The 22,866-nt window shown below is 39.8% G+C and overlaps 1 protein-coding gene across 2 annotated transcripts; it reads left to right on the forward strand.

The window, feature by feature from the left end:
* Positions 1 to 6,432: 6,432 nt before the first annotated feature.
* On the forward strand, positions 6,433 to 21,053 carry fdft1 (farnesyl-diphosphate farnesyltransferase 1). Of its 2 annotated transcripts, XM_006642920.2 has the most exons (8): positions 6,433 to 6,642; positions 8,742 to 8,839; positions 11,118 to 11,301; positions 12,418 to 12,546; positions 13,568 to 13,759; positions 17,192 to 17,368; positions 18,222 to 18,374; positions 18,706 to 21,053. In XM_006642920.2, the coding sequence occupies exons 1-8, from the start codon at positions 6,544 to 6,546 to the stop codon at positions 18,925 to 18,927; spliced, it is 1,254 nt and encodes a 417-aa protein (XP_006642983.1). In that variant the 5' UTR covers positions 6,433 to 6,543; the 3' UTR covers positions 18,928 to 21,053. The 2 variants fall into 2 exon arrangements, with proteins under 2 accessions (XP_006642983.1, XP_015194553.1); XM_015339067.2 differs by lacking the exon at positions 6,433 to 6,642 and having other exon boundaries at positions 8,320 to 8,839.
* The last annotated feature ends 1,813 nt before the right edge of the window (positions 21,054 to 22,866 follow it).

The following is a 22,866-nucleotide window of genomic DNA, read 5'->3' on the forward strand; positions in this document are numbered from 1 at the left end:
GCGACGATGCACAAAGTACAACCATCATCTGAGCCTCATGGATTATAAACTGTGCATGAAAACTCACTTATTTATACATGCCTTTTCACCTCTTACTAGTGGAATGATTAACAAATATGGTTGAACCCCAAATTAACTACATTGCAAAATGAGAACCCCTGCACATGTAAACTATACCTAATAGAAGACAACCTTACATAAAACAGCAAAATGAAAGCAGATTTGCTACAGTGTGCTACAAACACAAAAAATCTGGTTAAATAATTATTCTCAAAAAAAGTTTTTTTTTTTGCTCACAAGATCAACATCAACATGAGTAAAATTAAAGAGGCAGTATGAATTTTTCAGTTTTGTATATTGTAACCCATGTGAAAATGATATAACAATTACACTTCTGACTCTCAACACTTTTGTTTGAGCAATTAAACTGAATTAAACTGAAATATTTCACAATTTTTGAGTAATGAACACAAACAAATTGAAAAATTAAGGATACAACAAATATTAACATGCAGTAATATTTTTTACGATTACCTACAAAGGGAATACAGCAATTTTCTGTTTTGTACATGATTGTCATATTTCACAGATCAATATTCCAGATTTTCTTTTCCCTTTTGTGTTCTTGTGTCAATCTCCATGGCCTATGACTGCTCCCAAAATCAGCATTAGTTTATTCACGCACTTCAGGGCTGAAGATATGCAGACAAACTTATTCAGTGTTCTGCTGGGGTATTCGGTTACTGTGGAATGTACACATGAGACAAAATGATTGGATTTTCTTTAAAACTACAGTTTGGGGTTCTAAAATAAGAACAAGAAAGATACATACACAGCTGTGTGAGAATTCACTGTGATGTACAGGAAACATTGAAAAAGTAAGCAAAAATATCTTCAGAAGATTTATCGTTACACAAGAATTATAATGGCTTTTAAGTATTTTTTTTTAGAATAGTAGAAAAAACACAGAATGGTAATACAATCACTGTTTCTGTTCAATTATTTCTATAAATGTATAATAGTAATTGTTCATTCATACCATATCAGCTATAAAAGGTATATCAGCTATTCAAGGTAACAAAGGTCACTTTAAAGAAACCTTTCCATCCACACTCATTCTTTACAGAAAACATACAGCATGAATTACTGTTAACGTTCTTCTTCAACAACAGCAATACAGATTTTTAAACAGGATGCCCTCAGCATGTTTTAGGCTGTCAAGATGTTGCTTGTACTGTATTGTCATGAATAATGATACACAGAACTGGAATCAGATTGGCACACTTAATGAAACCCTGCATACAATCTGAATCTTATTTCAGTTTTTATGTACAGTATGTCAAATATACAATAAACATATACAGTGCCTATAGAAAGTCTACACCCCCCTTGGGCTTTTTTACATTTTATTGTGTTATAGCAGTGGTTCTCTGTTCCGCAGACCACCTATGCCCACGTCCACTTCTTCCCCTTTAAAAATGATCACCTATTAAAGTACTAAAATAACTCATATTGAATTACGTTTTATGAAAAGTTCTAATATTGTTTACAAACAAAGCTGCATATTTTGCAAATGTTTTTATTACTTAAAAAGTTAATGTGACGAATGGAGCTGCTTTTTTTGAGCAATCAGAGAAGTGATAGGCGGATCCAAGCTAGACAACTTTAGTCTCATGTCCAGAGGCAGACGAAGACATCACATCAAGCACACTTTCTGCTTCCTTGCACATCACATTTATCAAGCTCTTGGAATTAGAATTACAGCACTGCTGGTATGGTTCACAAATTACCTCACTCGCTTTTTCACTTCTATTCTGCATCTTGCACTTTTCCTGTCATTATCATCGCTATATTAGTGTTTCGGAGTCCCAGATTTGAGCCCGTGTTCCATAATAAGCCTTTTGCTTCTTTAAATTACACTCAGAACTTTCAAACTCAAAGTAAGACATGACAAAAATAATTAATAATTGCTTATATTTGTATAGTGCTTTTCTTCACACTTCATTCAAAGCGCTGTACAGGTAACGTAACCACTTGCATCCTCCTTTTAAGAGGAATTCAGACTTTTAGAGCTGAAAGTGCTCTTTATTAGCCAGCAGTCATATCACCCTGCAACTCACAACTGGCAACCCACTGAAGCTAAGGAGGTGTGAGCCTGGTTAGTACCTGGATGGGAGACCTCCTGGGAAAAACTAAGGTTGCTGCTGGAAGAGGTGTTAGTGGGGCCAGCAGGGGGCGCTCACCCTGCGGTCCATGTGTGTCCTAATGCCCCAGTATAGTGACGGGGACACTATACTGTAAAACAGGCGCCGTCCTTCGGATGAGACGTAAAACCGAGGTCCTGACTCTCTGTGGTCATTAAAAATCCCAGGGCGTTTCTCAAAAAGAGTAGGGGTGTAACCGCGGCGTCCTGGCCAAATTTCCCATTGGCCCTTACCAATCATGGCCTCCTAATAATCCCCCTCTATGAATTGGCTCCCCACTGATAGTGGTGAGTGTTCTGGCGCATTATGGCTGCCGTCGCATCATCCAGGTGGATGCTGCACATTGGTGGTGGTGGAGGGGAGTCCTCATTACCTGTAAAGCGCTTTGAGTGGAGTGTCTATTATTATTATTATTATTATTATTATTTATTCCCAGAACAGCAAAAAAGACACCGCCACACAAAAACAGACTCGTCGGGCTATAACACACTCGGGTCACCTGGGGTACAGGAATTTTAGGGTGGTTAAGTGGGTACGGGTATAAACTGGGGATAACTATTTACATGGCAGCCCAACAGCCCACAACAATGTCCAACCACACAAGATGGTCGACCCGCGCTGGCCGGTAGCCCTCGGTCCCCACTTTGGCTCCTCCTCCCCTCCTGCCCTTCGACGCGCATCTCAGCCGGGCGCTCTCCGGCCGCAATGCCAGGCCAGGGCGCCACAATGTTCAGAAGTAAGAACAAAACTGCAACAGTCAAACCACACTAGCAAAAACGCAAATAGCGTAACTACACACTCATGACAACTAGTGATGCCCGGTTGAATCGGGTTCAAAAAAAAGATTTTTTATCGGGTTGGGCAGGTGCGGGTACCGGTAAAAAGCCGACCCGTGCATCACTAACAACAAAAGACTGCTGCACGGCGGCAAGGACAACTGTCTCGTTTTCAATGTGTGACATCGTTTCATTCGTGGTGCATAAATCTAAAACATTGAAGCGATAGGTGCTGATGGGGAGAATGAAGAGGCGAGGTGGTCCGCCGTAACTCAATCTTCATTAAAACACAAAGGCAACAGAAGGGTATAGCCAAGGAGAATGAATGGAAACTTTGCCCTTTCGGCAGACCCTCACGCCAGCCAAGCCTACGACGAGGCTGGTGCTCGCCAGCTCCGTGAAGATGCCCTACTACAGACAGCACAAACGATGAAACCCACCTCATTCGTTAGTGCTACCTCTGTGCCGCTTCATGTTGGCAAATGTGTTTGCATAAAAAAAGAGCAACAATGGTTCAGAAAGTTGCAAATTCAAGTCTTTTTAAATACGTGGCTCGACAGACAGGTCGAATCTTCACATGTCCCTTGATGCCTATGTTTATTTAAGAAGGAGACAATGTGAAACTTTTTACTTCTTCAGATTTTTAAAAAAGCACACTGCTATGAGGTATTAAGACGTGTTCGTTAAAGCCTCTTTGTAAGAACATTCAATTGTTTGCTGATGTTTGTTTTTTAAGGCTACACCCGCAACTCTTCTGATTCGGGTATGATATTGGAGACAAATTTAATTTTCCAATTCAAACAAACGCATAGAAGATAATGATATTAAATGCAAAATCCACCGCCGTACCTTCACCCGGGCAAACAGAGGAACAAAGTTGCAGAATTGTTACTCTTGCGCTGGTAACAGACGCTCGGCAGGCGGGGTCACTGGAGGTCAAAGTCACCATGCATGGTCACGTGATCACCGGAAAAACAAGGCGCTATATCTCGGGAACGAAAGCAGCACAAACACTACTTTCAATGGCACAAACGTGGCACTAACGAATGAGGTGGGTTTCATCGTTTCTCAACTCTCTCCACAGAGCCTGCACAGTGGATCCTCCCTCATAGTCTGTAGCCTAGGGGGCCCTGATTGGCCAGAGTATTTTTTAAACGGACCTGTGGGCCCCCATTGGTCCATAAAAATGTTTATGGGGGGCTACGCAACGTGTAACCTAGGGGCCTCTGATCACCTTATTCCGCCACTGCTCATACCCCACTTGTACAGGTTCGTTACGGATGGGAGGGTGCTACAGACTACCTGTAACGGGAAAGAGATTTGAAAGAGCTCCAACCTCTACAGCTCTGTCCAAGTCAATCTCCTTTCAGGAAGATTCCTCTTTGTCCTGCACTCCCAACTCCACTGCTCTGGACTTCTGATTCTCCAGATTCCTCACTATTTCCTGTACTGTGGTTCTCCTCTCTGTTGAGCAGGCTTTTCCACACGGCTGGAGGTGTGCTCTTCCCAGGCATTGCCTGCCAGTAGATAGGTTCCCAATGATCATATTTCAGTACTAAGAAACTTAAAATTCGAGAGTGAAATAGTTAATTCTTTTGGGAAATACACTTTTGGAGATAACAGCTACAAGGCTGTTCTACTGGTCAAGTCACAAAGCACAAATGATTGCATTGTGCGTGGACTGTAATGAAGAGACATCATGATCAGACAGCAGCATTACACAGAACATGAGAGTGACTACTGATGATCAGAATTATTAGAATGTGATGATAAATAATATTGGTAAGCTTAGGGGTTGTAAATGACATTTCTAATCACTTCATACATGGAATACAATAATAAAGTATTAATAGAGTAATATAAAAGTGATGATGACCAACTGCTACTGTAAATTAATTACATATTTATTCTCTATGAATTGGCTACATTACTCTGCTCTCCTCCCCACTGATAGCTGATGTGTGGTGAGCGTTCTGGTGCACTATGGCTGCCGTCGCATCATCCAGGTGGATGCTGCACATTGGTGGTGGTGGAGGGGAGTCCCCATTACATGTAAAGTGTTTTGAGTGGAGTGTCCAGAAAAGCGCTATATAAGTGTAAGCAATTGTTGTAATTATTAATTATATTAGTCACTAAACTTTAAACTTGAGCAAAAACATTAACTATACTAAATCTAAAAGGGTTCATAACATTATTAATAACATGCTGATAATTCATTAATCGATCAGTACAAATGATTACAATAAATCATTCAAAACACAAGAATTACCAGAATGACATCTTATAGCAAATATTGGGCCTGTTTAAAACGTTAACAGTTACAATACAGTTGCTTCCTGCTACAAAGGACAGGAAGGAAATTCATTATTCTGTATAAAGTTATTATTGTTTTTTAACCAGACCTACCTAACTCTCTCTCTAGTGAGTCCTTTGCATTCCTGTTACTGCCACCTACAGGTCACACAAAGTCATGCCTTCACTATCTATTGTCCTGGCCTGCTCTTGCTCTGGTGCCTCAGATCTGGTTCAGAGATTTTTTTTCCCTGACTGTTGTATTCTACATTATTCTGGGTCTTCCACCGTCTTCTGCTAAGTATACATTTTAGTTGGGTGATCATTTAGTTGTTTTGTTCTTCGGTTCAGTTCTCAGCACTGGTTCCTGTTCTGTTTAGCATTCTAATAAAAAAAATATATTAAGCCCATAATTTTCAAATGGAAGCATAGATACTGTAAATGGCAATTAACAAAGGCTATTCTTGTGTCTGTTAAGATTAAAGTATTTTTTACGACATCTGTGACACTACTGTATATAACTACTGTATGCCCTAAATACTTGTAAGCCATGTACAAGCTGACACAAAAAAACATAACAGACTTTAAAGTTTCTTTAAAATTTTAAATTATTTCGAAGTCGCAAATGTGAGATATACTGTAAAGTCGTAATTCTGAGTTTTTAAGTCGCAATTCTGAGATACCATAGCGCTGTTTTTTTAACTCCCTGACGGAAACGGGCTTCCCTTACAAAGCGCTTTGCAGATTCGTATTGTAGTTTTCATTATAGCAACGGTTGATTGGACTCAGAGGACAGGGAAACCAAAAAAATCTCCCAGTAGGAGAAAATAAAGTTTTGGAGGTACTGTACCAGGTCCAGTCATTTCCCCACTCCTGGAAATAGAAGTTATGGTATAAACCTTTTGCCCATTTCTCTCATTTTACGCTAACACACGCCTACAAACCACAATCAAAACCTCTGCCCAGTAATCGCTCTGCAGCTGAGTGAAATGTCCTATGCTTGTAGGTCTGCTCAGCGAGGCGGGCTATCACACCAGTCTTCCCGTGCAGTGATTGGTCGCTTCCGCCTGAGCCCATGAGGATCGGCCTATCACCAGCGTCAGTCCATCTGACGTACTATTTGATCGACTGGAGAGTGAGTGGAGGAGGCGGTACCTGTCTTGGCCGACCATGCTAATGTCAAATAGGAGGCTATCGAGCAATAAACCTGCATCTTTCACCTGTACATCTCACTGCAGCATCACTACTGCTCTTACAGATCAAGTGTGAAAATGGATATACTGAAATCACTTGGCCACCCAGAAGAGATATATAATCTTTTTAAATTTAAAATGGGAGGCTGTAGGACGGTTATGCCAAAACTGGACTGCGTGAGTATCAAAATAAATTTTGTCAGGAGACACTTTGTTACATTGTAGTAGGTTTAGCATTTTAAGAAAGTCACTGTACTGTGTAGTGAGGTATAGCAATACAATGTTATCTGAAGGTGTCGTTAATATTAGTTTTCTATATTATTTCCATCAAGACAGAGCAGAGTAAAAAAAATGAGTTATAAGGAAATTAAGTGATATTAAGTACCACATAACACACCATTACACAAATCGAAGAGAAATGACAGTTTCAATTAAATGTTTTTATTCAAACTTGTCATTGCATCTTTTAATCCCGGTTACAGCTGTGTAGATTGCTTTTCCCCCATTGGTTTCGAAAGATTGGAAATGCACTGTAATGCATAGTTTAATTAAATTAGCATAAAGATGGGTTTTAAACGAACACATTTGTTTTTTTCCCACTATTTAAAAGTAAAGCCATAGAAACAAATTATATTAATACATCATAGATAGCAGCGATAGTAAAAACCATATATAGCATTTATTAGTTAATTCCTGTTGATTTGAGTGTTTAATGGTTTGCTCTCATACGCGTTAAATAACTGACCTCTTTTTAAGAATGCAGCTATTTGTATGTGGAGTCTTGAATAGTCGAACACTGTAGAAGCAGCAAACCCTGCTTGTTGACTTGCACTAAAGTATACAAGCAGAAAATATGATGTTGCACAAGTACAACCTAGATAGAATGACAGTAAAGTAATTATATATGAATATTAAACGTTTACAAGCAAGATGAGGCCATTTCGTGAAAGAAGCCAGTGTATAGGCTTTAACTTTAAAATAACAAACAGGAGTTTGCACTTGTGTTCTCTGGTTTGTTTCACTGTTCACTTTAAAGAAATAGGATATGGTGACTGTATGCATTTAAAGATTTTGAATACCCAAAATATATTTTCTTTAGCTTCTCAATGTAGGACATTACCTTAAGCCCCAGCCTGTACTGTACCTTTTCTATAACATGGTGACCAAAAATGTTACTCAGTATTCTAGGCCTTCTACTTTTAACTATGCTAGCATTTTTCTACCTTCTTAATTGCCTCCCCATATTGTCTAGAGAATGTAGAAGGTGTGTGAACATATAAACACCTATGTCTTTTCCTAAGTATCCTCTTCTAGTTCACAGTTTCCCATTTTATATTATAGTTAATGATTTTTTTTCTGCTTGTACTTAAATCTCAGCAGTTGTTTGCATTACACAGAAGCAGCCAGGTATCTGCCCACTTTTGAATTTGATGGAAATGTTTTTTAATTTAATTTGCTGCTTCTGCTGAATTTGGTATAATCTGGAAACATGGGTAGTTTATTAATCAGTCCTTCTCACCTGACAAAAGCTAGATAACCATCGAGCATTTACAGCGTGTGTTTGTGATGAAAAGTAAGCAATGAAAAGGGTCACCAGTTGCCACTAGGGGCGGACCAGCTATATAAATTATAATGTATCGAGGCTCCAAAATTATACGTCCATTTTCTGTATTTCCTAAACCGTTATGATGATTCTTAAAGATAACCACGTCCTGCAGTACACTTTATGTATTAAGACGTTAGGTTATTTTTCAATATGTCCTGGTTAAAGAATGTATAAACTCTGTGCTGTCAGTAACAGATCCGGGCGAGTCGAGGGGGCAGTACAGTGTGTGTGTGTGTTTTGGTCTGTAGTTGATATGGGTGAGAGAGGCGTGGTGCCATGCAGCGCTGTTTTGGGGGATGTAGGAGGAGTGGAAGGTGTTGTGTGGACTGGGGCGATATGGCTGCCATGCCCTTTCCCCCTGAACAGCGAGCACGCACGGGATATTCAGACACGGAGATGACGGGAATATAAACAGTATAAAAGTTTAAAACTGCGGCAGTGCAGTCCTTTCATGGCCGGCCCATGCTGCAAGAGTACCTTGCCCTTCTCGGTGTTCAAACGGACTCTCTCTGCGCCACCACGGGGCCCCGTTACAACTTCGCGGCCTCTGCTGTCGTGGGGCAGGCGAAGTGAGAGGGGTACCCAGGAAGGCTGGTGGGCGGCCCGTCCCCCTGCCCTGAAGACGGGGCTGTCTTACCGACGCCCGGTGTTTCTGTGTTTCTCATGCCAGGAGTCGATGAGCGAGAGCCTGCGAACCTGCTACCTCTACCTCAATCAGACCAGCCGTAGCTTTGCAGCCGTGATCCAGGCTCTCGACGGAGAGTTACGGTAGGTGTCCGTGAGATTTGGACAGTGTCACTGACTGTACGGACAAGCTCGGTCGGAGTCTGCACGAAGTGCCGAGTATTGCTTGAGGTAGTAAACAACGGAAGAGTTGGTCTTGCCCGATAACGCCCATTAAATTAATGAAAATGCAATTCACTTTTAAACTGTGTTGGCTAATAACTACATTATGAGAAATAATACGCATAGAATACTCTGTTTATTTTAATTTTATGGAAACAACATCCATTGACCTTGAAAACGCCAAAATATTACCAAAGAATTACATAACGATTGCAACTTTTATTTTAAATATGAGGGTGGTAGATGGGATACCTGTATATATTTTGACAATCTGGGAGCAGATCCATATTACATAATATGCTTACGTATATCCGTTTAAACTGCGAGAGAGGGAGATGAACAGTCTTTAGGGCGGTCACGAAGTTTCAGCGCTATGTTTGTAAACAATTTCTAGTCGCCCTTGTGAAAGGTTAAACACGGACGTTGACACCAGCTCAGTGCGCTTTAGAAAATGTAGATTTCCCGCATGAATATTATAGGATAGTTGCTGACCGAAGTTGAATAGTATTTTTTTTCGACAGCCAGTCGTTCCTTGATTTTAAAATAATTGAGACAGTATCAGCGAATGAGTGCTAAAGCAACCAGTACTATTCGCTATACAATAAACAACTGCCTTTTAATATTAATTTATACTGTATACCAGAACTGTGTTCCATTCAAAATAGACATTTTTGCGATAATACACCGTGATCTAAATACGTTCTAAAATATTTTATGGAAGGTTAGGTGGGCAGCATGATGGCACAGTGGTTGTCATTGCTGCCTCACAGCGCTGGGGCCCTGGGTTCAGTTTCTGAGTTTGTACTGTATGTCCTCCCTGTGTTCATGTCGGTTTCCTCCACAATCCGACGACATACTGGTAAGTTACTGTAATTGGTTTTAGGAAGATTGGCCCTGGTGTGAGTTTGCGCATGTTTGCGTTTGTACAGTAGGAGCGCAGTAATGGACTGGTGTCCCATCCAGGGTGTATCCTGCCTCATGCCTGTTGCCTGCTGGGACAGGCACTGACACCCTCCCAACCATGTGTTGGATAAAGCAGTTAGAAAATCGATTAATAGAAAGTTAGGAAACTTGTATAATATAAATAATAGATAAGAACAAATAACTCAAAAAGTAGCAAGGACAAAACAAGGTAGAGTGACATAGATTGTAGACATAAATCTACAGGAATAAGTGACGCATAATGACTTTGCAAACTGTTCAGCAAGTATGGTTTAGGATAGCTTTACAATTTATCTTTGTAGCAATACAGATATATCTCTGCGAACCTTCCAATCTCAGGCCAGTTATGAATATTTTTGGGGCCTCTGCCCTTTCCTCTCACATTACACACTAATAGCACTATAACAAAGTAACTTACTTATTTATTTGATTTTCATCTTCTGAGTCAAGGATCATTGTTTTGGGTAACGTCTCTAAGGAAAGGCCCAGGGAGTTCACAGGAGCCATTTGGTACAATATCCTGCTTTACTTGTCAAGCTGTTGTATTTTCTGTAAAATGTCCCCTTTTGGTTGGATAAATAATTCACTGCCCACACCATTATTGGAGATCATGGGTTTGGTGAATACAGTACCTCTTCATCGGAGTAGGTACCACCATTTCCTCACCAGTCACGGCAGGAATGGCTAGGTGACATGTTGCTAACAACCAATGAGCAAGAGTTAAGATTGCTTTGTATTGAAGTCTTCATTGGTGGTAGCCTAGAAAAACCCAAACTGCTCCTTTTTTACTTTTCTTTGAGAGTCCCACTTTTCAATTTTTGTGGTATAGGTGACATGATATGACTTTATGCAGTGGTGCAGTGGCAATGACCTGTGGGTAATTAAAAAAATTGCAGCAAAGTTCCATTTGCTTCCTAAAACTAGTTTGTAAGTATAATTTTTAAATACCCAAATCAATCTATTTATCACAGACCTTTATGTGGTCATCTGGATAAGCCCTGCCAATTATATAAGTAAATTTTAATTAAATTGTATATCGATATACCTAACTTTAACTCACTGTGGGTTGTACTGTGAGTTACAAGTGGGCCCATACTTGAAACACACTCCATATACATACAGTATGTGGGGGGAGGTCAGTTCTGGGCCTCTCCTATGGCAGGTTCCCCTGTGCGGTCATGTACTTTATCTGTCACTGTTACCCATTGCCCCTCCTCTCCGGGTGTTTGAGCAGATGCGCTCCTCTCTGTTCCCTCAGACACGCAGTGTGTATCTTTTATCTGGTGCTTCGTGCTCTGGACACAGTGGAAGATGATATGACTATTCCACTGGACAAGAAGGTCCCACTGCTGCACAACTTCAACACCTTTCTGTACCAGGAAGACTGGCGCTTCACCGAGAGCCAGGAGAAGGACCGGCAGGTGTTGGAGGATTTCCCAACGGTCAGTATTCCCAATGGGAAGGAGTTAACTGCCCTGAGCTGAGTTCCCCATTTAATTTTGTCTTCTGTTCATTTACGGATGTTCTCTCATTTCCAATACAGAGGGGTTTTTAATAGAGCATGAGTGTGTTTTACCACTTGATAATAAATCATAGGGATAATAAATGGAGCATTCAATAAACTGTAATAAACTGTTTATCAATAAAATGATAAATTCAGTGCTCCAGAGTAGGAATTAGCAGCAGTATGTACTCTGAAATATTTATAAGAGTCAAGGATGCAGTAATATTTGTGTCATGCTACTGTAATTGTGCCTGGACAGCCACTTACAGTACAGTCTGTCCAATTACTTTTAGTCCTCTAAAATGGGATGACTGTGTATAAAAAGGGGTGTAATTCATATACGATTCACCCAATATAGATCCTCGAATTAAAGCTGAAATTCTGCACTTTAACTTCATAGTCATTGTTTAATTTCAAATCCATTGTGCTGGAGTACAGAGCCAAATCAACAAAAATGTGTCACTGTCCAGATGCTTATGGACTGCACTGTATGTCATTGTTAACTCGTTTCCCTACAAAAGTTGCTGGGAAAGTTAATCACTAGGAGCACCTGGAGTTGGTTTGTGACCGTGCTCATTCCAGGTGTTCTTCAAAATAAATCCCCGGATGTGACCCAGCTTGGGGTTGCCTATGGTCCTGGGAGCAGGCAGTCTTGGACTGTTCTTTGCGTGCTGCTTTTAGGTTCCCCAATCGACTGCCTCTTGCCTGGAAATTGGGTTCTTTCGTGTCCCTGGATCACGCTACAAGTCCCACTTCAGTAGATTGCCACTGCAACATTAGGATGTTTTCAAATTGATGATTTACTGTATTTTATTTGTATCTGTTTGCAACAGAAGGTGGCTCACTTTAGCAATGACTTCACTTCTATCACTGACCAAGTCAGCATGACCAATTCTAAGAACATTAGTAACCGTTGTGAAGGTTTCTTGAATAACAGGGTGTTGAACAGAAAATGCTGCGCACCGATTACAAAACACATTCCTGTGCTTGAGGGCACATTTCTTCCCAGTAAGTCCCTGCTCATGATGTTGTGATTATTATTTTCTTGATGCAGATCTCATTAGAATTCCGTAACCTGGGCCAGGAATACCGGGATGTGATTTTTGACATCTGCCACTGCATGGGAGTTGGCATGGCAGAGTTCCTGGAGAAGAAGGTGGGCTCCATGAAAGAATGGGACAAGGTAACTTAAGCCCTCTTCCTAGCCTTAGAACGTACTGCCGTACATGGTTATTTAGAAGATTCTGCTGTTGGAATTCTGATTGTGTGTTCAATGTGAATAGAAATGTAGTTCTGTCCTTCAAATCTAGAGCAGAGAAAAAAATTGTGGAGATTTGTCATGTTGTACAAAAATGATGTCTCTTAATCTGTCTATTCCTATTGCCTTGGATTCAAACACAATCTTGCAATGCTGAAAAATGACTAGTGAGACAATGCTATCAGAGCACTTCACTGATTGTTTTCAGAAGCAGAGTCTTGGAATCGTAGGCTTTCTGACTGAAGAAAAAAGGAAAATCTTCCTTAGTATGGAAGTGACTTAGAAAAGCATGCTAGCATCCAGCAATCAAGTATCTGTCATTGTGTTTGAGCACAAAGCTTTAATAATCATTTTACTTTACAATTTCATATCGGATCCATCAGTCTGAATTCATACATGTATAGCTTTGGATTATAACAAACCCTCACCCTTTATCTGTAATGGAGTCCCATCCTTATAAAGAATAAAATGCAAATCATTACTATTGATTTTAAGTTTGCACAAAGTTCCAGTGTTCCTCCAGCATCTTCTATTGTTGTTTTCTAAAGAAAACAAGACTAAAAAAAAGAAATGTAATTAAAAAATAAAACAAACTAAAAAGGATTAATTTAATAAAGTGCTATATATGCTGAATCCTTTTGAAAACATATTCATAAAAATATAAAAGCAAGGCATTCATCTGACACTAGTCCAGAAAATGTATTTAAAGTTAGTAGAGATTTTCTTTAGAGAATCAGATATAGATTAAGGAAACATGCTTGTTAAGCTTTCTAGTTATTTGTGTTTGTCTCAGATTTACAGATGTGTAACAGGTACTTATAGGGGAGTGAGAAATAAAAAGTCTTAGCAGTCAACTGCAGCAGTGATCAATGGAGTCTTTTGAAATGCCTTACAGCAGTGTGCAATCCCTCAGGTTTAATGTCGTCGTGTTTCTTGTCTCTGGCAGTATTGTCACTATGTGGCTGGTTTGGTTGGCATCGGGCTGTCGCGCCTCTTCTCTGCCTCCCAGCTGGAGGATCCTGAGGTGGGCAGAGCCACAGACCTCGCCAACTCCATGGGCCTTTTCCTGCAGAAGACCAACATCATCCGCGACTACCTGGAGGACCAGAAGGAGGGCCGGGCATTCTGGCCAAAAGAGGTAATCGTAGCCTTTTGTTCCCTTTTAGAGATGTCCCTTTAGCTCAACTGGCTGGGTCCCTGTTGAGTGATGCCGGAGGCTCAGGTTCGAGTCCCCAGCAGTGGGGGGCCAACCTGAGGCGGCAGCGGCGAGGGCGCATACCCACTTGAACCCGAGAGCGTTACACTATCGTTCAAATAGTGGCATGAAACAACACTGTCTTAAGGTTTTCCTCACTTTCCCTTCGGTATCAACAAAGTCTTATCTATCTATCTTTTGCATTTTAATAAGAATTCCTTACACTTATGTAGAACTTTTCTGTACACTCCACTCAAAGCGATTTACAGGTAATGGGGGCTCCACCACCACCAATGTGCAGCCCCACCAATGCTCACCGCACACCAGCTATCTGTGGAGAGGAGAACAGAGTGATGAAGCTGATTATTTGGAAGCCATGATTAGTAAAGATCAATGGGAAATTTGGCCAGGATGCCAGGCTAAAACCCCTACTCTTTTCGAGAAACACCCTGGGTTTTTTTCTTGACCACAGAGAGTCAGGACCTCTGTTTTATGTCTCATCTGAAGGATGGCGCCTTTTTACAGTATAGTGTCCCCGTCACTATTCTGGGGCATTAGGACCCACACAGACTGCAGGGTGACCGCCTTCTACTGGCCCCACTAACACTTTTTCAATAGCAGCCTCAGCTTTCCCAGGAGTCTCCCATCCTGGTACTGACCAGGCTCACACCTGCTTAGCTTAAGTGGGTTGTAAGTTGTGAGTTGCAGGGTGATATGGCTGCTGACATTTTGGATGCATGCGGCACTAGCAAGGCTTTGACATAACATGTTCACTGTGTGTAACATATTCACGGCAGCACATAGTGTGTAATCTTATTTAACATTATTGGCTTAGAGAATTAGCCTACTGCATTTGACATTTTGCTGTAATTACATTTCTCAGTGATGCGTAACTTAAAACTGAAACATGCTCCTTACAGGTATGCGTAAAAAATCATGGTACTTTTTTTTTAGAATTAAAAAAAATGGATTTGCTCCAGGGTAGGGTGTGTCATTCAGGATGTTGCTGCAACTGATAATATTATCAGTTACACAGTTATGTTGCACAAAACAGATTTGTTCCTCTATATAAAAGTTCAGACCCTTGATGGAAAAGTAGCTGGAAGTCATAGAGCCTGACTTGTCCTTTAGGCAAACTGTGGGAAATTGACTCTAATTTTATCTACTGTGAAATGGGCTGTTTTCCCACAATATAAATAAGGACCACGGTCTCTTTAATGCTGATTTTTTTCACAAACCACATACTTGAGCAATACTTTTTTTTTTCAGCAGAGTATTTCTTAACTCTGAATAGTCACAGACTTGACCAACAGTCAAACATAAGATATCTCAAAAATAAGAAAAAGTTGACGGATAGTACAGTGATTTATAATATATTTTTACTTTTATACTTTTAATACTATTTTTACTAGATAGTGTTGGCATTTTATATCACATAATTACAATTTTTTTTTCCTTTTAAATACCATCAATGACATTTAGCCTAGAGTAGCCTTTTTGGCCATTGCGTGTTTGCAAAAGTTAAAGCATTGTATTTACATTTTAAGAAGTATGAACTCCAAACATATTAGGACACATAAGTCTGACCTGTGAATTTTACTGTGAACTCTAAAAAACGTTTTCTTACAAAAACATACATCATATAAGTAGTATATTTTTACTAAAGTAAATTGATTTCTACCCCTTTGAGCCAATTAAACAAATGAAGTGTGCTCAACAACTTTATTTTGAAGAACCAAAAGTATTGGAACAACTGAATGACAGTTGTCAGTGTTTTAGTGAGGTCAGGCATAATTAGGCACTCATAAAAGAGCAATCCCCTGTTGCTTTGACTTCACTCTGTGGACTTTGTAACCAAAAGTCAAAGTGAAAACTACAGTACTTTGTTAAAGAAAAACAGACTATTTTGAAGCTGAAAGAGTACAGAAGGAAAAGCACTGCAGATTCTGAAAAGGCTCTTTCTCCAACAGCTATGAAGCATTGTTGAGGAAATGTCGTGGTTTGGGCATGTGTGGCTGTCTGTGAAACTTGCTCACTGGCCTTTACTTATGATGTAATAATTATGGCAGATTGAACACTGAAATTTGCAGAAACATTTTGTCCGCTTATATGAAAGACAAAGCTTCCATTCGTAGTGTTTAGAGCTTCACCATGCAATATGACAATGAAACCAAAATACACAGCTAATAGAAACAAGATGTGCATCAGAGAAAAAAGCAGAAAATCTTAGACTGGCCAAGGCAATCTCCAGACTTAAATTCGGTTGAGTGAACATTTTACATGCTTAGAAAATCACTGATGTCAGAACACCCCAAGAATAGGCATGAACTCAAAATGACTGCAGCAAAGGCTTGGCAAAGCAGCTCACGTTATTACGCAGTGTCTGGTGAACTCAAAGGGCCATAGATGTCACTAAGGTACTTTCTGAGGATATTGAAGGTTTTCTAAAGGCATAAGAGATTTCAATTCCATAGATGTATTTCATCTTAGGATATGTTTGTTAAAAAATACTTTATTATGATTGTTAACACAGAATTAGAGCTATGGTACTATATGTGTATGTATGTACATCTTTTTGATGTAAATAAAAAAATAAACAAGTGGAAATGATGTACTCTTAGAGTAAGATAATGAATTCTACATAAAATCACTTTCTGTATTTAAATCATTGTAATGGTGTAGATGCATTTGTTTTGTTTTTTGAGTGGATTAGGTTTTCTTTTCCTGGTGTAAATCATAATTTACATTATGATAGACTACATATGGGGTAGCACGGGTACCCTGGGTTCGATTCCAGACCTGGACTGCTATCTTTGTGGAGTTTGTATGTTCTCCCCGTATTAAGATGGGTTTTTGCTAGGTGCTCTGATTTCCTCACACAGTCCAAAGACGTACTGGTAGGTTAATTGGCTTCTGGAAAAACTGGCCCTGGTGTGAGTGTTTTATTTGTCTGCCCTGTGATACACTGGTGTCCAGTCTAGGGTGAACCCTGTCTTGCTTTGCTAAGATGGGCACAACCTTGAAGTGGATGAAGCAGCTACATGGTTATCTAGAGAATGACATTTCATTTGTGCAGCATCTTACTTTTTTTTGGTGAATACAGTATGACACAAAACAGGTCGTGACCTAATACACTGATAGAGCTGAGCGCTCTAATGTGAAAATGAGCACCTCCGATCTGTTTCTATTTTGTTATGTTTCCCTAATAGATGATACTCAAAGTTAAGGTGTCATGTCCAAATGCGTCTGTACCAGTTTCATCTTTCACCTGATATCAGGTCGGCCATTCTTAATAAGGCAGGTGCCTTATGTTCTAAGGGCTCCTGTTTAAAAGTATTGTGTTTTTGTGCACGTTGTGCTCTGTGGTTCCTCCAGGCATGGAGTCAGTTTGCTGCCAGGCTGGAGGACTTTGCACAGCCGCAACACCTGGACTCAGCCCTGAGCTGTCTCAACCTCCTGGTGACAGACGCTCTCCGTCACGTGCCAGACGTCATCAGCTACCTCTCCCGCCTCCGGAACCAGAGTGTCTTTAACTTCTGCGCAATCCCCCAGGTGGGTTTCCTAGACACCTGGACCTCCCTGCCCTTATTTCTCTTAACAGGGACTGGGAAGGATTCTCACATCAAAATTGCTTTGAGAAAAAAGGCACATTTGCAGTGTTGTCAGCGTAATTTAGAGTAGAATCCTACAACCCTTTCTGACCACACTGGGGAAGGTTACCTTGAAATCCAAAATCCTAACATAAACAAGGGTAGGAGTGTGGAATAGAGGTTAGGGATTCTGGACTCACATTTAGTAAGCTGAGGGTTCAGATCCCAGCTGGAGCTGTTGTACTGTACTCTTGAGTGAGGTACTTCACCCAAACTTTCTCTAGGTAAATATGCAGCTGCTTAAGTGGGTGCGGAAGTAAATGACTTTTGAATAAGTGTCAGTCAAGTAAATTAGTAATCAGATGGAGGTTAAGAATACCTTCAACTAATTCTAATTTATTTCATTTCAGCAATCCTAGAAATTGTAAAGATTTAACTCTTGAGAAGATTTTTTGTAGATGTGCATGCAAGTTAAGATCGTGTATAAATGCTGATTATGTACACAGAATTTAATGGATTATCTAAAACGTAAAAAATGTATTTTATTTTGCATTTTTTGTTTACTTCAGAGCATGCTACCCTACCCGGACACTACGGCACAAGCTGAATTGAATTCAGTTCTTTATGTGTATACAGAGCTTTAGGTTAAAGGTGGGGTTCCTATGATTACACTATCATCTGATGATTGCTTGATGTTACCAAAAGAAACTCTAAAGGGATGTCTGCTTTCATGACGTGTATACTACAGATTAAGGCAGACCACGTTTTCCTCTTTGTAACCTCAATTGTTCATACATCTCTTTCTTTCACCCCAGGTGATGGCAATAGCCACTCTGTCAGCCTGCTACAACAACCCACAGGTTTTCCAGGGTGTGGTGAAAATCCGCAAGGGACAGGCAGTGACCCTCATGATGCAGGCCACCAGCATGGGAGCGGTGCGGGTCATTATCTCTCAGTACATTCAGGAGGTGGGTTTAAGTCGTTCAGTCTCTAGGTATGAGATGTGAAAGGAAGGATGTTTGTGTGTGTGAGAGAATATGCAAATGAGGAACCTATACTATGGCTATTCTGTGAAGTGAGTTAAAATATTTACTGTTTGAACTGCCTTTGATCAGACAGATTATTTTTTTATCTTCATTGTTCTCTCTTTCTGTTTTGTATAACAAGTGACTGGTATTTTATTGTAACCAGCAACTAAAGAGAATAAAAGTTGCCTTCATAAAAGTAAAACTGCAGATGTTTTTTTTTTTACATAAGATCTGAACTAAAATACATTTTTGGCTTTCTCATCCTCACCAGATTCGACAGAAGGTGTCACCCACAGACCCTACACAGGACAGAACGTTACAAATCCTGGATTCCATCCGCGATAAGAATCTGTCCCAGGACCCTCTGCCCTCCCGTGTCTCCAGTCTCTCTCCAGTCTATCTTTCTGCTGCCATGTTGCTAGCTGCTCTGAGCTGGCAGTACCTGAGTGCCACCACAGGGCAGAACAGCACGGGCAACATGCAAGGACACTGAGGGAGCCTGGGAAACTGACTGGCAGGCTTGGGGAGCCTTCTTTTTCTTAGGGAAGCATCCCACCTTTATATTCACACACTTGTGACTAAAAAATAGATGTAAGGGATCTTAACGGTGGTTGTCAGCAGGGTAGCACTTTATTATTACTACAGTAGTGCTTTTGACTTTAATTTCTCTTACTCAATATGCAGTGGCTGAAATCAATACCTTGTCAGTGTGGGTAACACATTGTAAGCTTCCACAATCCTCTGCTTACAGGGCAGTTCTTGAGAGGACGTTGTGGTGATCAGACGAGAACAAGGGAAGGTGGCAGGCCATTTGAAATTCATCTAGCGATTAAACCGATTGCAATTTTAATGGAAAATACGGTATAGCAAGATTTGTTTTAACACAAAAGTCACACTCTAGTCTGAAATATAGTTGCCGTGAAGAGTAAAGGTAAAGTAAGGTAAACGACAAGGTAAGCATTTTCATTTCCCCCTTGATAGATTCTAAAAGTTATTTAACATCCATTATAAAATTATACTGTGCTATACCTTGGAAAAACATAAAATGTATTGAAGCACATTGAAATCAAGCTAAAGAATGATAGAACACACCATGGTTTGGGGAAGCTAAATGGAAGTCAAGGCAAGCGCTGTAAAGGCATTGCATTAGCATTGTAAAACAATGGGAAAACTGAAAATTTAGTTTATGCGAGTAAACTTGCATAAGGGACAGAAATCAAGCACAAATCCAACATTAGGTGTTGCAGTCTTTTTTCAGATTTTGTTTTTCTCTAGCATCAGTGTTGAGGTCTTTGTTTTAAATAATAAAGATCACACATGATAGGAAGCCATTTACTGTAGCCCATCTAGACAAATTATTAGTTTCTAATTGATCTAAGTATTTTACCCAACCGTTTCCAAAAAAGCTAGGGTGTTGTCTTTGATAGCATGGCTGGGTAATGTGTTCCATACTCCTATAATCCATCCTTTTCTGGAAAGTGCATCCTGTTCTTGCTTTAAAATGCATTTCCACATTTTATGGAAGTAAAAAGAATACGTGTCCTGTACAATAGTTTACCTTCTGTAAGAAAGATGTTTGTCTGTTCAAGTTATATTTTATAGTGTTGCTGTAAATGTCCCTCATTATTAGGACAGAATCAATAATTAACCATAAGTTGATGTGTTAGTTACTACTGTATATCAACTCCAGTGAGCAGTTTAATTGGAGTTGATGTTCTGAGGTTTTAACCTGAAATGCTGGTTCAGGTGATACTACACACTGACGTGTGAAATAAAAATAAAAAAACGAGTTAAAAGTTGATTTAAGAACAAAATACACAGTAGGTCAATTAAGATCCTGCCTTAACTTAATTCAGTGTAGAGATTTAATTGACCCCTAATGTAAGTGCTTTTGTTCAGATAAGCCCATGGTGTTTTTATGGACTGTGCCAGAGTGTTTGATTATACCAACTTTCAGTTACATTAACACGATTTTATTTATTTTAAATCCTATTAAAAGCATACAGCGTCCTAAAAGAGAAGACAGTGTTTTGGGCTGCTAAATTCATTCATTGCTTGTGTAAGTGAACAACTCACTGTAACATATTAATTTAGTCCTAATTGCAACCTCTAAGTAGTCATATCTGGCACTTTGAGAGACATTTAACCTTCAGATAAGATACATGCGATGTTTAAGATATTTGTTGATATTATAGTCTTACTAAGCTAGCTCTCATTGGCCTATTGACTTGCTGATAATGCAATGCATGTGTGCCAGTCAGACAAGTTAAAACATGTTTGAAAATAATTTTACCTTTATTGTTCATTTTTAATTTGGTGATTTCGCTAAACCAACTTATGTTAGAAGGGTTAATTACAACAACAAACTTGTAAAAAAACACTTCTGCATGATGGAACCTGCAGGAGAGTTATGGACAGCCGTGCATTCTTTTGAAGTATTTGCTGTATACCATATTGCAGCATTATTTTGCTGTTAACTATTCTTAACACAGAGCTTTGTTCTGTAGAAGCTGGCATGATTGTATTTTGAAATAAATAAGGTGGCGTTATACCATTGCTATGTAATGTGTCATCTTGATTTGTACATAATTGATTAAGTAATAAATGTTAAAATAGAAACTTTGTTGTGTTTTCTTTTGCCAGTGTTTTTGCTATTTCCTTCAGTTTCCTAGCACCCCAGGAGTGTAATGGTCATTATCCTGTTTGGTTTCACAAATAACTGAAATTACTCAACCCACATTGCTCATGTGATATTCCCAGAATGTATGAAAATAATTTGATAATGAATGTGCAGTCTTTCAGCTCCTCTTCCCTTATGACAAAAAAAACAGACAGGTGAGCATTAGTCTTGTTTGAGCTTTAGCAGTCAATTACAAGATTGTCCATGATTCTCTGAGCTACACTTACTTTACTTTATTGTCCCAGATGAGAAATTTTCTTTGCAGGCATGTACTGTAAATGAAACACAACATGAATCCATTAACAAATAATAGACATACTGTACTTGTATCATACATGAATGGTATGAGAAAGTATGTTGTTGGTTGAAATGTAGCTACCTTTCAGCAGCTGGGACTGAGTTTGGAGAACTTGGACCACAGATTTGCTGTTCTCCAGTTACAGTATGTGTCAGTTATTTCTTTTTGTATTTCGGAGAACGTTTTCAGTAAAGGGACTTGGAAGGAATTTTCTAGCTTGTCCTATGATGCACACTCGCACAAGGGTGTGGATTTACATGTTCTCTTCATGTTCATTTAGGTTTCCTCCCACAGTCCAAAGACATACCGTTAGGTTAGTTGGCTTCTGGGAAAATTGGTCCTGGTGTGAGTGTGTGTCTGTGTCTGCCCTGTAATGGACTGGCGTTCCAACCAGGGTGTACTCTGCCTCACCCGTTGCTTGCCAGGATACACTTCAGCTCCCCTAAGACCCTGGATTGGATGAAGCAGTTAAATGTGGATGGAGTACATTTCTTACGTGCAGCATTCTACTCCTTCGGTGAACCCAGCATGTCACAAAACAGGATGTAGTCTTTTACACAAAATCCACAAAAAAGGATGTAGTCTTTTACAGAATGGAGCTGAGTGCTATAATGTTAAAATACCTTGTAAATCATAATGTACATTATGACAGAGTAAATCTAGGGTGGCACAGCAGTTAGAATTTTTGCCTTGCAATGCTGAGGCCGTGGGTTCTATTCTGGATCTAGATTTCTGTCTGCATGGAATTATACGTATGTTCACCTCACGTTTGCGTGGGTTTTTGCCAGATGCTCTGGTTTCCTACCACAGTCCAAAGACATACTGAATCAAAAACACGTGACTTTTTTTTTTTAAGAGAGACCTCCCAAGAAACTCCATTGTGATGCAGCCCCTTCCTTCTCACTAGTCACTGCATTGACCAATATAATGTGATGGACGAGCATATAAGTACAGGTTGTACTTCAGAAATGTTTCAGCGTGATCAGCATGCAGAATTAACAAGTATGTAGTATTTGTAGGGAAAACTGTCTTGAAATCGAGAACAACAGTTCTATTAGATTAAAAGAGATGTATTCACAAGCCTGCCTGTTTACAATGTCATAGGGCCACATCACATCACCAGACGTTTTGATACCTCATTTTGAATCGCAGAATATGGTTTTGCACGTTCCTGCAAATTCAGTCTACTTCAGTGGTCATATGATAAGAGATTTTAAAAAAAAAGAATCATTGTGGTACAGTGAATTTGAAAGAAGAAGTGACTCATCACTATTGTACAGCTGAATCCTGCGACCTCATCATTCTGTCACACTATCTTACACAACTTCAGGGAAGTGTTGCAAGCACTCTTGCTACTGCATACTTGCACTTCTGTGGGTCTTAGTGTCACGGTATCAGCAAAACCAGCTGCTTCTTTCTGGTGTCTTATTTGCCCATTTCAAAAGATCGACTCA

The sequence above is a fragment of the Lepisosteus oculatus genome, chromosome 2 (assembly GCF_040954835.1).
Source record: "Lepisosteus oculatus isolate fLepOcu1 chromosome 2, fLepOcu1.hap2, whole genome shotgun sequence".
NCBI classification, from domain to species: domain Eukaryota; kingdom Metazoa; phylum Chordata; class Actinopteri; order Semionotiformes; family Lepisosteidae; genus Lepisosteus; species Lepisosteus oculatus.

What these genes read in the sequence shown, in the direction of transcription:
- fdft1 (XM_015339067.2), top strand. Translation starts at nt 8,523, where the DNA reads ATGGCCGGCCCATGCTGCAAGAGTACCTTGCCCTTCTCGGTGTTCAAA. An exon ending in GGGCATTCTGGCCAAAAGAG is followed by an intron (nt 13,760 to 17,191) that starts GTAATCGTAGCC and finishes TGGTTCCTCCAG; the next exon opens with GCATGGAGTCAGTTTGCTGC. An exon ending in TCTCTCAGTACATTCAGGAG is followed by an intron (nt 18,375 to 18,705) that starts GTGGGTTTAAGT and finishes CATCCTCACCAG; the next exon opens with ATTCGACAGAAGGTGTCACC.